This window comes from Hyperolius riggenbachi, chromosome 5, assembly GCF_040937935.1.
Source record: "Hyperolius riggenbachi isolate aHypRig1 chromosome 5, aHypRig1.pri, whole genome shotgun sequence".
In the NCBI taxonomy this organism is placed as follows: Eukaryota; Metazoa; Chordata; class Amphibia; order Anura; family Hyperoliidae; genus Hyperolius; species Hyperolius riggenbachi.
Window position 1 is genome coordinate 404541570 of NC_090650.1, and position 14777 is coordinate 404556346.

Consider the following 14777-nt stretch of genomic DNA (forward strand, 5'->3'; position numbering starts at 1 on the left):
GCTCGGGGGGACCCTCTTTCGCCGCTGCTCGCGGCGGATCGCCGCAGAGCGGCGGCGATCAGGCAGCACACGCGGCTGGCAAAGTGCCGGCTGCGTGTGCTGCTTTTTATTTCATTAAAATCGGCCCAGCAGGGCCTGAGCGGCGACCTCCGGCGGTGATGGACGTATATATTCGTCCATACCGCTGAGGAGGTTAAGCACCAACTGGGTTAGCACCGCAGTGCACGGCTGATCAAAAGTTTTGCGCTAGCAAAGTCTGGTGCACTTCGCATAGAGTTTAATGGCGCTGCTTTGCGTGCGGGACTTTGCGCGTGATCTAAACTTAACTAACCTTATCATGCCTAAACTTATCATGCCTAAACTTATCACGCCTAAACTTATCATGCCTAAACTGGCTTTCACCAGCGTGGTGCAATGGTTATCACGCCTAAAGTCTCTAACTGGGTTAGCACCGCTTTGTGAATCGAGCCCCAAAACTGCTATGGTCCATAAGATCTAGATGCAAAGTGGTTAAAATTAATTTAGCATTAATGCTAGTTTTATAGTGGCCTGGAGTTTTTCTTAAACCCCCCACCTTTCCGCAAAGAAATAAAAAGCAGATAAGAAGACATCCAAATAAAATACAGAAAAATAGTCGAAGAAGAAAGACAGATTTGTTTATGCTATTTTTTTTTTTGTACTGAACTATTTTTATTATCTGTGTTATTAAAATAGGTCAGGAAATAGGAGGCTCACCTGAATAACTGCCAAGCCTGGGCGCATTGTTGTCACCACCATCATAAAAATCCAAAGAATCCCAGTTATGTTCTGTAGCAAAACTGACAACCTGCACCTGTGGGAATAGAAGCAGAGCTCCAGATTCAGAGAGGTCTTTACTAAAGCACAGCAAAAATATAGCATAAGACGCACACAAACACGCGATAGAAATATTCCGCTCTACGCAGTAACACACATTAATATTTATAGGATGTCTGGGCTCATATACTGCCTTAAAACAAATAGATAGTGATTTTTGTTTCTGTATCTCTTCAAGAGGAACTTTATTGAATGTATAACCTTATGAATAAAACTGCTTAGTTTTACAATAATTATTTATGAATTATTTAGCCAGTGTGTCTATTGTAAAGTCTTACCTCACCTCAATTTAAATTCCTAAATGTATCAGAGATGCCGGCATCTTTACTGCGGGCAATGTGAATTACTGTGTAATGTTTTTTTTTTTCTCCTCTATGATGTGAGCAGGAACATCATGTGATCGCCCAGAGTACTCTGGGGGAGAAAACTGCATGACAACATAGCCTAGGCTAGACATCACCAGAAGGGCAAGGTTGCATACCAATTAGCAGAGATATCTAGATGCAAGAAGCGTTTTAAGCACTGAAACTTGGATAATTAATAATTTTATTAGGTTCTGCTGTGTATCAAAACAGTTCATCTTATAGTTTATCTGAAATGGGTAAAAAAAATTATATATATATATATATATATATATATATATATATATATATATATATATACACACACACATAGCTGGGGGTTCCTCCAGCCCCTTTCAGGCTGATCGGTCCCTTGCCATCTTCTACCAGTCGGCTACAGTCCACGCCAGCAGGCGGAGTTCAGCTGCACATGCTTTCCCGTTGTGCTTCCGTGGCTGGGAGCATTCGGAACCTGTGCAGGTGCAGAATGCTTGGGGGGCGTGAGTGCGATGGGGCGCACATGAGGCCAGACCATGCATGCGTATGACCAAATGGCAGAATTACAGGGCCACATAGCGTATGATCCAGACGGCCTGGGAAGATGGCGAGGGACCGATAGACTGAGGGGGCTGGGGGAAGCCACTGCTATGTATATGTTTAATTTTTCCCTGTTTGTCTCAAGTTTACTTTAAAAATGGGTTTTAAAATGATCTCTCTAGGAATAAAGAAGGAATGAAAAAAACCTGAAAAAAAATCCCTATACATAAGAGCCATACACAAAATCTTCTGCACCCGAACATGCGCAGAAGACATTGATGCATCGGGGGTTGGCGATCCTTAGAGGCTGCCAGGGGGACCCCAGAGAAGACTGGAGCTGCAACGAGGGACACAAATGACTTCTAGGGGTTGCAAGGAGCCCCAGGTATTAAAGCTAAATGTAATCTGTCGCCTCGGAAGTCCTTTAAAGTCGTATTATACTCTAAAAACTAAAATTCAGTAACTAGCCTTCGGCACATAAAATAACATTTGAAAGCCTTCCGAAGCATTCCCTGTGGATAAAAAAACATTTATTTTCACAGCAGAGCGTAGTTTAGACTTGCTTATCTTTGGCTAATTGGCCAAAGTAATCATGGCAAGAATCTCTCTCTGCCTGTGTCTTCACTCTGCCTCCCTCCTTTTCTGAGGAAGTGGGCAAAGGGAGGACTGAACAGAATCAAGACATAGGCAGAGGGTATCTCCTGCCTGGCAATTATTAAATTTGGCAATTAGCAAGAGATAAACAAGCCTGCACTGATCTCTGTAGGGAACTTAAACATTTTGACACACAGGGAATGTATGGGAATGCATTCAAATGTTCTTTTATGTACTTGAAAGTAGGTACTGAAATTTTAGTTTTGGGAGTATAATTCCACTTTAAGAGTAACCATCTTAAACTAGTGCCCAACCCTAACTGGCAATCCTATCCTTGCTGGGGGGCCTGGCCAATTATGCCTCTGGGTAGAGGTAAACTGGTATATCTTAATGATCAAGAATACTGAGACAGGAATAAATACAGTTTCATCTCAAACAGAATCCCTTTCAAATGTGATACCCCTCCATTAGTAATTACATTACCATGAGTGTTGATAGACTCCAGTCTCCCCATACCTGCTAATAGAAAACCGCACCTTTCCAGGTAGAGCAAATATCGCCTGAGTGTAATAAATGTCTTTGCTGCCATCACATGGGAGTGAATGTGACAAACATTAATTCATACTGTGTGATCTTACTTGAATTCCGGCCCCCTCTGGCACGGTGATTTTCCATATACAGTTCAAATTGTTGTCATATGGCTCAGGGTAGCCGGGAGACAGGATGGTCCCCTTGCGCTTTGTTAAAATTCCTCCACAGGGCACTAAAATAGAAAAAAACACAGAAACAGAGAAGAGGATGTTTTATATCGTGGTGGTTGACAGTCACGGCTGGCTCCTGTAATCCGCAAAGAATATAATAGGACTTGACAACGGCTGACCATCCAGGCTTTAAATTTTAAGAATACAATTCAGCTGGGTATTATTACTGCACTGTGATGTGATCTGTACACAGGCAGGGTGAGTTATTTAACTACAGAGAATTTCAGCTAAGCACAGAGGGACCTATTTATCAAAACTGTAGAAAATTAAAGGCCAGCTTGGCCCAGACCTGATATTTTAGTTGAAGGTAAGAGATGAATTGCATACTGTTGCTCGTATCTCCAGAGATTCTTTCCATTAGATGTCCCTGCCAGACTCAGAGGGCCATCACAAAGCCATATGACAGTGCCAGGCATCCCCCACAGACCGCAAAGTCCAAAGTAACAACTTCATGATGGCCTTGTGGGAGGGGGTGTGGCAGTGAAACAGGCTGTTGCTAGGCAACTCTGAAACATCCAAATACAACAGATCCAAGTAGAGGTTTTTTTTAGGCACTCCCAAAGGACTAGAAGTTTAACCGATTGAGGACTGCAGGGCTAAACCCTCCTAGTGACCAGGCCATTTTTAGCAAAATGTGCCACTGCAGCTTTAAGACTAAGCTGCAGATCCGCACAACACAGCACACAAGTGATCCCCCCCCCCCTTTTCTCCCCACCAACAGAGCTCTCTGTTGGTGGGGTCTGATTGCCCCCAGATTGTTTATTTTTTTGGTGCAAATATTTTTGTTGTTGTTTTTATTAAAAAAAGTGTGTTACTTTAAAAATATTCCCTCCCTCCCTCCCTCCCTCTCCACAGCCAGCCAATTGTGGCGATCGGCTGTCATAGGCTTCTGCCTATGAGAGCCGATCGCTCTTCAGTGTCCCAGGGGGACAGCCGTGTCACACGGCTGTCCCCAGTACAGCGCTGCTGCCGATCGCAGCGCTGTACGGGTAAATAGACGGCGAACATGCTGTCTGACTGTCTCCCGAGGGGCAATAGCCGCTCGGAGACTGAAGAGGGGGCGGAGCTCCGCCCTTCGAGAATGAGATGCGCGCGCAGCGTGCGCGCAATCTCATTCAAAACAGAGCCCCAGGACTTTACGCCAATTGGCGTTAGGCGGTCCTGGGGCTGCCGCCGCGGCCACGCCCATCGGCGTGACGCGGTCGGCAAGAGGTTAAGGTAATGAACTATAAGAGGTGCTCAAACAATGATAAAACATTTAAAAGGAACCTGAAGTTAGAAGGACACATATTTATTTATTTTTAAGCAATACCAGTTTCCTGGCTGTCCTGCTGATCCTCTGCCCAGGGCTGATCCGAGGCAAAGGCGAGAGAGGCTCCAGATTCAGTGTAGGAGGGAGTGAACAACTCACTAAGCTATCATTCTATTATTGTGTTTGAAGCAGAGAGAAATAAGAAAGGGGGATACACGGCAGTGACTGCACGACAGATAACTAGAGATTAAGGTGTTGGGGGGTGTTGGGGGCCTCGGGATGCCTCTTAGTCTAATAGCAATCAGTGTGTGATGGCTGGGGTGGGAGGGATGGAGGGGCGCACTTTGGTGTCTCAGCCTTGGGTGCTGGAGGGCCTTCTCCCGGCTCTGCCTCTGCCACTAATACATGTAGCCTAGTCTACTTTAGATTGTAAGCTTGCAAGGGCAGGGCTCTCTCCCTCTTTTATATCTTGGAAATCATTTTAAATTTTATTCATCATGTTACTTTAATCACTGTCATTACCAATTCTGTATCTTGTATTCTGTATTTTGTATCGTTTTTGTATTTTGTCACCAATTATGTATTTTGTGTGTTGGTTTACACCATTGTCTATACTATTATGAACCCCATGTTCATTTCTTACTTTGTACAGTGACACAGAATGTGTTGGCGGCTTATAAATCAATGATAAGAGACCCTGAACAAGCATACAAATTAGATTGTTCTGACAATATTGGTGTACACTTGTTTTTAAGTAAGATCAGCAGGAAGGGCAAATGGTATAGTTTAAAAGGAAGTAATTAGAGCAGCCTTATCAAACCTTTCACTTCAGTTTTCCTTTAAAACAGTAAAGAGAATAAAATAAAGAGGCACACTTACCTCCTTAAAAACACACACTATTCATAGAGTAAGCTTTTTTTATTATAGGTCTATAGGGCTGATTACATAGTGTTTGGAACAATGTTGGGCTTTTGATGGTCTGAAACGTGCGTAATGCAATAAATTCACCATAGTAAGTGGGATTTGCAAATTGTTCCATTATACCCTTGTAAACCAGGTGCTCATCACGATTCTTTATGGTACAGAGCTATGTAATCCAACATGAAGACATCTGCTCAAGGCTGTTTAAGACTTCATGAGCGTAAGATATGAATTTAAAGCGGCTTTATGGTAGGACTTGTGGCAGGCGTGTTGAGTATTCAGCTAGGCTAGGTTCAAACTAGAGGGCCGAAGGGACTGTTCTCTATTATACAAATGCTAATTATATGGTCCACTCAAACATTATTTGACATGTCCACTGTGTCTGTTGTATGTTCTGTCCGTTGCGGTGGTGGAATGCAAAGCCCTGTCTTGAAAGTTTTCCAGACACTGGATAGCATGCTATCTATGACATGGCCATTACAATAGACTCCCAAAAAATAATGAATGGACACAGTAGACTGTACTTTGGATCAGCTATAACCATCCATGTTGTGGTTGCTGTCTGGTGTGGACCTAGCCTTATGCAGTGAAGAACCAGAGTCATCAGGATTTTTCCCAGTAAGCATAAATAATGTACAATTCTTGCCTCCTGGGAGCTTTGAAGACATAAGTTTCATATTCTGTTTGCATTCATCTCAATGCATTTACTGGCAATGGTAAAGCCAGGGCACCAGGGATGGTCGTAGTCAGCCAACTATACTGTATGCGGATGCTTATGCCCGTATGCAGAAAATTGTATGCATTAATTCCATAGTAAATGCTTATACCGGGAACTCTTCTATGTGTATATTCCCTTTTCCAATGCGTAAATTTGTAAGCATACAATCGCAATCACAAACGCGAGTAACGCATTCGTAGTTCACTACACAATACACATGTTAACTATGCATAGTGGGCGTAAGCTACGCGTAACAGTACTTCGCTACGCGTAAATTCTTATTCTTAAGCGTAGTTTTGAAACATCACCTACGAACTACGATGCGTAGATGCGAACTACGATGCGTAAATTCGCACTGGCGTAGTTTCTACTCATCCCTGCAGGGCACTATCTGCACAGAGTTTGTATGTTCTCCCTGTGTCTGCGTGGTATTCCTCTGGGCACTCCAGTTTCCTCCCACATCCCAAAAACATACAGATAAGTCAATGTGGTTCCCCCTAAATTGGCCCTAGACTACACTACACACACTACACGATATATAGATAGACATATGACTGTGGTAGGGATTAGACTGTGAACCCCTCTGAGGGACATTTAGTGACCAGACAATATACTCTGTACAGTGCGCTGTGGAAGATGTTGGCACTATATAAACGCTAAATAATAAAACTAATAATAATAATAAATAATGGCCAATAGTTGCGCACATAATGCTGTTGATTGAATTTTCCGAGATGCTGCATTTGAGGTTCCAATACTTCCTAGGGGCTCAAAACACGACGCGTTAACAAAACCCTGGAACTGGTGCAAAAGCAGAAAAGAGTTTAGCATCATCTAAAGAAGCCCCCCAGCAGCTGTCCATCTGAACCTAAAACTATACATGCTTCTTTAGCCACACATTTAAATTCATATTGGGGAACTTGTCTTCTATTTGCTCATTTATCTCCTTCTAAAGCAGAATCTCTCCCCGGACAATCGCTACGAGTCCTGTACCATCTGCATAGTCACTAAGCAACTCAGCCTAATCAGTAACAGGTAATCTTTGCTTGATGTTAACACCCCGATCGCTCAGATAATGATACTGTATGCATAAATAACAGCTGTAATAGAAAGCATTAGGGTTTGGTTAACGTCATGTTTTTTTCCTGATAACATTTCATTATCTGCAAATAAAGGTAAAGACTTTCCAAGCTGCGCTCTGGAGATATCTGTGCATTTTAATCAGTAGAATATATTTAGCATATTTTAATTAGTTTATTTCCTGTGTGCCTCCAGAGCCCAACTTCCTCTGAGGTAACGCTTCATATGCATTAATTGCACAAGTCAGGGTATCCTGTGTTCCTATGGCTGAGTCACTTCTGAGAACTAAGTCAGTTCTTGCCAAGGTTGACCAGTTCAGCATTTGAAGATTTGTTTTGCGCGGTCTATTTTTTTAAAACAGACGTTATACCTGAATGATCTATCTGCATGGATGTGCAGAGCTCCAGGAACTGGACAATATTACACATTTAGCACTCAAAACAGGCAAAGGAGGGTGTTAACTTCAGTAAATAATGTGTGCACAGATTATTACCGAATAGACTTCCCTACGGCGATGACGGACCCTCTCGGGGAAGACCTAACACTAGTCTAGCAATAAAAACATAACATTCCTTGTGTTGCTAATCATAAATGTTATACACATTTCATCAAGCAGGAAGACAGACAAATGACAGCGCTCAAGGCTGCTCCTGAAATGAAAACTAACAGAGGCATGCAGAGCATGCACACCCATTAAGTATACTAGTGGCTAGCTGCATTCATTGGGCTTGATTTACAAAGCGGTGCAAATTGTTAGCACGCTGGTGAAAGCCCTTTATCACGCCTAAACTCAGTTTAGGTGTGATAAAAACAAACTCGCACGAAATTCCTGCGCGCAAAAAAGTTTAGTGCGCGTATAGTTTTATGCACCCATTAAACCCTATGCAACTTTCTGCGCGCACCGGACTTTGCGCCCGAGTTTTATTCCTGAAAACGGTGCTAACCTACTAGTACAAAGGTTATCACGCCTAAATTACTTTAGGCGTGCTAAGTAGGTTAGCACGCTTTGTGAATCAAGCCCATTGCTTCAAATCTACATTCAAAATTTTAGATTAGAATTAGTACATCATTTGCAACTGTTTTGCATCCAAGACATGTATTTAGCCTCAGTGGGGCTCTGCATGCCTCTGTTAGTTTTCATATCAGGTGCAGCCTTGAGCGCTGTCCTTTGACACCTAAAGTGAGAGGGATATGGAGGCTACCATATTTATTTTCTTTGAAACAGTGCAGATTGCCTGGCAGTCCTGCTATTGCTCTGCCTCTTAGACTTTTAGCCGTAATCCCTGAACAAGCATGCGGATCTGATGTTTGACTCAAAGTGAATTTGAATAATATTATTTAAAATAAACACATGATGTTCCTGTAAGTAAATATTACATACTTACCTAACTGTAGTTCCTCTCAGAAGCTCACCATTTTCTTCTTCATGTGCTGGGAATACATGGTCAGATAGTTTCTTATAAATCGAGCCGCTGATGGCTCAATTGATCATTTCCGACAGGTCCGATTAGCGAGGCGCTCGATTCCCCGCTCGATACCCGCGGGCGGACAATGGGCAGAAAACGAGCGGAAGATAAGGAGTGGGGATGAGCGGGGATCGATCCAGGCACCAGCGGCTCGATCCGGCGCAACTATCTGACCATGTATTCCCAGCATTACAATGATGTCTTCCAGTTCTGACATCCTTTTGTCAGAACTGCAATATATCGTTTGCTGTCAGTTATATACTGTATCAGTTGCTGTCAGTTATAACTGAAAAGAGACAAAGGACTGATGAGCAAGGTCATTTCCTTGTTTGCCTATGGCAGTGTGACAGTGTGCTGACCAAGAAGGTGTTATGGGGTAGTGGCCATTTTCAAAATGGAGGACAGAGAATTCCATTGATTACAGTGGGTAAACAGGGTGCAGAAGAGGAGAAAGAGATTGATGAGTAGACTAAATGGGAGGTAAGTATGACGTGTGCATGTTTATTTTGATTATTGTTTTTCAGTTCAGGTTTCCTTTAAGTTTGATTGCATTTGCCGCATGCTTGCTTCAGGTGTGTGATTCAGGTACTACTGATGCCAAAGAGATGAGCAGGAAGACGGGCAACAGGTATTGTTTAGAAGTAAATAAACATGTCAGCCTCCATATACCTCTTACTTTCTGTTTGGAAAGAATTGAAAGGGGTTGGAACTTTAAGTTTTTTTTTTTTTTTCTTTAAATTTGTCTGGGCAGAATTTGGGAGAAATGTTCATCCAGATTCTGTTGCTTGCATTTTTACGGCTTAAATATCTAAAAATAAGTATATGAAACCTAGTTGAAATAACCATAAATACACCATTTCTGGTCCTCTACTTGCAGTACACCACTCTCCCACAGTAGGCAGCAGTCAAATTATGGTGCGCAGGTAACGCATAGCAATTTTACCAACGTTTATGCAAATAATGCACTGCTCATTGCTCAAGTAGCACAACCCACTTTATGTACACAACTTGAGTTGCTAATATAAAGTACATTACTCCATTTTCATAATGTGCTAAATTACCAATGCATGCGTTTTATACATAATGTGGGTTGTGCTATTTGGGCAACACGTGTTACGTTATTTGTGTAAGTACTGGTAATATTGCTATGCGCTGCCTTCACACAGCAATTTTATCACTGCTTCTTGAGTGTACCCCAAGGGCTGTCCCTGGAAAATTGGATTTGGTGATCTGAATGATTGAATTGCTGTATTGAATTATTGGACACATGGCGTTGTAGCCAGGGATGCTCATCCGGATTCCGGATATCCAAACTTTTTTTACACTATCCGACTCGGATTCGGATTCCGGATTTTTAAAAAAAATCTGGATAGCTATCTGCGGATATTTGTGTGCATAACACGGATATCCGCGGACGGGGATGCTCATCCGGATCCGGGTACCCGGGTAAATCCAGGTATCCGACCATTTTTCCGCTATCCGGGTCGGATCCGGATCCGGATACCTGGGCCACTATCTGGATAGCACTATCCGGATTCTATTTGGATAGCTAGCTGCATAATCCGGATACCTGTGGGTATCCGTCCAGATATCCCGATCCGGATAGTGTAACTAGTAAGGAGATGATTTCATTCTGCCAATCAGAGGGCTCCCAGCAGAAGCCCTAGCAACCAATCACAGAGGGGAACCCCGGCCAGCCCCACCTGACCTCATTGAGCCAATCAGAGGCCTCCCAGCCTAAGTCCTGGCACCCAATCACAGAAGGGAACCCTGGCCAGCTCCTCTGTATAGCAAGGAGGGCTGGCATGATGAGACAGATCGTCCTTGCTTGTGTGGCTGGCTGGTCACTGACAGACTTGCTCACAGTGCTGGCTTAGCAAGTGCTGTATACAGTGATAAACCTAAAGCTTTGAGTGCTAAACACCTTCACTACACTATTTACCCTAAGAACCATTTTAAAGCTATTTAAAGGGCACTTCCGGGTTTTCTATCCGGATACCCGAATAGGTCGGGTACCCGCGGGTAATTTGGTCGGATATCCGGATCGTATCCGGATATCCGCAAGGTCGGATCCGGATACCCGGATCCGGATATCTGGGTACCCGGATCCGGATCTGGGCGGGTAATAAAAATCACTACCCGAGCATCCCTGTCCGCGGATATTGCGGATATCCGGATCCGAAATACTGTAACTAAGGAGATGACGTCCTGAAGCCAATCAGAGGGCTCCCAGCAAAAGCCCTAGCAACCAATCACAGAGGCGAACCCTGGCCAGCCCCACCTGACCTCATTGAGCCAATCAGAGGGCTCCAAGCATAAACCCTGGCATCCAATCACAAAAAGGAACACTGGCCAGCCCCCCTGTATATAAGGAGGGCTGCCATGATGAGCCATATCGTCTTAGCTTGCTAAATGCTCACTGAGAGACATGCTCCAGTGCTGGTGGTCTACCAAGGGCTGTACACAGTAATAAACCTAAAGCTGTTCAATGATTAACCCCTTCAAGGGGAACTGAAGTAAGAGATATACAGAGGCTGCCATATTTATTTCCTTTTAATCAATACCAGTTGCCTGGCAGCCCTGCTGGTCTATTTCTCTGCAGTAGTATCTGAATAACACCAGAAACAAGCATGCAGCTAGTCTTGTCAGATCTGACTTTAAAGTCTGAAACACCTGATCTGCTGCATGCTTGTTCAGGGGCTATGGCTAATAGTATTAGAGGCAGAGGATCAGCAGGGCTGCCAGGCAACTGGTATTGCTTAAACGGAAATAAACATGGCAGCCTCCATATACCTCTCTCTTTAGTTCCCCTTTCACTACTATCACTACACTATTGTTAAATCGTAAATTAGCTTGATTGATCTCATAGTGTGACAGTCAGAGTGTGTGCTCCAGTGCTGCTGGGCCAAGGGCTGTCCAGTAATAAGCTGTTCAGTGATTAACCCCTTCAGTATCACTACACTATTGTTAAATCGTGAATTAGCTTGATGTCTTTTGTGTGACAATCAAAGTGTGTGCTGCAGGCAGCTGCTATGTGTCTGTGTGTGTGCTTTGCACAGACTAGGCCAGCCGCTGCTTGCTGGGCAGCTATTAGCCTTAGATATAGGTTAGGGTATTGATTAGGGGATAGGATTACTGTTTTATTGTGTAGTTAGTACAGTAGTACTGCAGTCAGTGTGCTAGAAGTTGTTAGAGTAGTAGTACTACTGTGTTAGCTTTCTACAGAACTGCTGTGCTGTGAGCAGTGTGACAGTTAGTGTGCACTAGTGTCTTCTCCTCTGCTGTCTGACTGTCACTCGGCACTAGTGGTGGGCCGAACCTCCGATTTTAGGTTCGCGAACCGGGTTCGCGAACTTCCGCGTAAGGTTCGGTTCGCGGAAAAGTTCTCGAACCGCAATAGACTTCAATGGGGAGGCGAACTTTGAAAAATAGAAAAATTATGCTGGCCACAAAAGTGATGGAAAAGATGTTTCAAGGGGTCTAACACCTGGAGGGGGGCATGGCGGAGTCGGATACACGCCAAAAGTCCCGGGGAAAAATCTGGATGTGACACAAAACAGCATTTTAAGGGCAGAAATCACATTGAATGCTAAATCGCAGGCCTAACGTGCTTTAAAACATCTTGCATGTGTATACATCAATCAGGTAGTGTAATTAGAGTACTGCTTCACACTGACGCACCAAACGAACTGTGTAACGCACCGCAAGTTACCAGCTGTTTGTGTAGTGACGGCCATGCTGGACTACTGCGCAACATGGCGAGATTGCTCTTCCTCACTCAGTGATGTCAGGTAATGTGTGACTGCCTTCTCAACTTTCCATGGCATTGTTAAAAAGTTTACGTTTTGTTTTTAAATTACATTTTCTACTTGCTGTGTACTTGTTCAGTACCGCTACAATGAGAATCCTATGGAGGCGGGCAAGTCTGGCATTGTGACCCCGGGTAATGGCCGGGGAATGAGGGTTTGAATCCGGTGTGGAGCCTGAGCAACGGCTACCACTACACATCCAAGGAGGGCAGCAGGCAGGCATGCACGCCCGCCCCGAGGTAGCGACCAAAAATAACAATACAGGAGGAGGACTTTCAAGGCCCTGCTGTGTATTTGAATGAATGTACTTTAAATCCTTTATCGAGAACCAGTTATGGCGGGCAAAGATGACACCACATTCCTTTCACGAGAATCATATGGAGGCGGGCAAGTCTGCCATTTGTGACCCCGGGTAATGGCCAGGGAATGAGGGATGGAATCCGGTGTGGAGCCTGAGCAACAGCTACCGCTACACAGGCAAGGAGGGCAGCAGGCAGGCATGCACGCCCGCCCGCCCCAAGGTAGTGACCAAAAATAACAATACAGGACTCAGGAGGACTTTTGAGGCCCTAATTGTAATGAATACATTTTAAATCCTTTAACGGGAATCCGTTATGGAGGGCAAGTCTGCCATTGTCACCACGGGTAATGGGCGGGGAATGAAGGTTGGATTCCGGCCCGAAGTGGGAGCCTGCTGAGACCCATGCTGTAGCTGCCCTGACCGTGCTTTGCAGACCAGGCATCTGTGGTCAGATGGACCCTTGACTCAGCGGAAGACAAACCAAGTCGAAAGCATTTGCCAAGAATGCAAGGGCAAGTTTTTTGCCATTTTTTTCAAATGTTTGAAACTGTAGATGGTTGTATTTTTAAATTATTTGAAACTGCAGATGGTTGTATTTTTAAATTGTTTTAAAATGTAGATGGTTGTATTTTTAAATTGTTTGAAACTGTAGATGGTTGTATTGCGTTCTGGAGTTATATTAATAATAATAATCTGAACATTTGTATAGCGCTTTTCTCCTGTCGGACTCAAAGCGCTCAAGAGCTGCAGCCACTGGGACGCGCTCAAGAGGCCACCCTGCAATGTTAGGGAGTCTTGCCTTGAACTCCTTACTGAATAGGTACTTGACCTAGCCAGGATTCGAACCCTGGTCTCCCATGTCAAAGGCAGAGCCCTTAACCAGTACTCTATCCAGCCACTGTCACTGTTGGAGCCTAAGGAACGGCTACCACCACACATCCAGGCAAGGAGGGCAGCAGGCAGGCATGCACGCCCGCCCCGAGGAAGTGACCAAAAATAACAATACAGGACTCAGGAGGACTTTTGAGGCCCTAATTGTAATGAATCAACTTTAAATCCTTTAACGGGAATCCGTTATGGAGGGCAAGTCTGCCATCCATTGAAGTGCAAGTTCTGCACTGACTGCCAGGTATAATACAATGTGCAGTCACAGATGCAGTGAAAGGTATGCAGTGACTGCAAACAGCCATTTGTGTAGTGACGGCCGTGCTGGACTGGTGCGCACCATGACGAGAGTGCAGGTGATGGGGGCTTTTCAAGCCCATATGGTCGCCCGGCTGATGTAGCTGAATGACAGAACAGTGACTGTCCAGCTGATCAAATTTGGTCTGACCACAATGAAACAACAACCTTATTATCTTTGGTGTGCCACCCCCACCCGAGACACTCATATAGCCGGCTGTCATTGCTTCATTGTGATACGCAAGCCCCTTCACCGCGGCAAGGTAATGATCACGAAGGGGAATGGGCACATGTACATGCTTTTTGTTTTTTTGTTGCAGCCGCCTGCAGTTCAGCCAGAAACATTAGGCAGGCATGTGCACGCCTCAGAAAAATTAGTATAGCGGCCGCTGCTAGCAGCAGCCTTAAAAATTCTGGAATCCGCCTAGAGTCCTGGACCCTGGTGGTGGTGGCGGAGAAGGCAGTCAAGCGGCCTGCAGGCAGAGATGCTGTGTGTGGGGACTGACTTATTCTTCCGTCGTGCAATAGCCCTCAGGGATCCATTCATTTTGATAAAGGTCAGGTACTGAACACTGTCATGACTTAGGCGACTTCTCTTCTCAGTGACAATGCCTCCAGCTGCACTGAAGGTCCTTTCTGACAGGACGCTTGCGGCAGGGCAAGAGAGAAGTTGTATGGCAAATTGGGACAGCTCTGGCCACAGGTCAAGCATGCGCAACCAGTAGAGCAAGGGTTCATCCTCGCTGCTCGCAGTCGCAGTGTGTACATCCACACTTAAGGCCAGGTAGTCAACTACCTGCCGGTCCAGGCGTTGGTGGAGGGTGGATCCCGAAGGGCTACTGTGAGGCATTGGACTAAAGAATGTTCGCATGTCCGACATCACCCCGAGATCGCTGGAGCGTCTTGTCCTTGCCTGCGTGGACTGGTGAGGAGGAGAAGGATTACTGCCAGTTGTACCTT

The 14777-nt window shown here is 44.7% G+C and overlaps 1 protein-coding gene across 1 annotated transcript in view; it reads right to left on the minus strand.

The window, feature by feature from the left end:
* CSMD3 (CUB and Sushi multiple domains 3) overlaps positions 1 to 14777 on the minus strand; it is a 1539978-nt gene that overhangs the window by 291513 nt on the left and 1233688 nt on the right. The window contains exons 37-38 of the mRNA XM_068237930.1: positions 2966 to 3090; positions 736 to 832 (exon numbers count right to left, since the gene is read on the minus strand). Of these exons, the coding sequence (XP_068094031.1) occupies positions 736 to 832; positions 2966 to 3090 (222 nt within the window). The remainder of the gene's footprint in view (positions 1 to 735; positions 833 to 2965; positions 3091 to 14777) is intronic.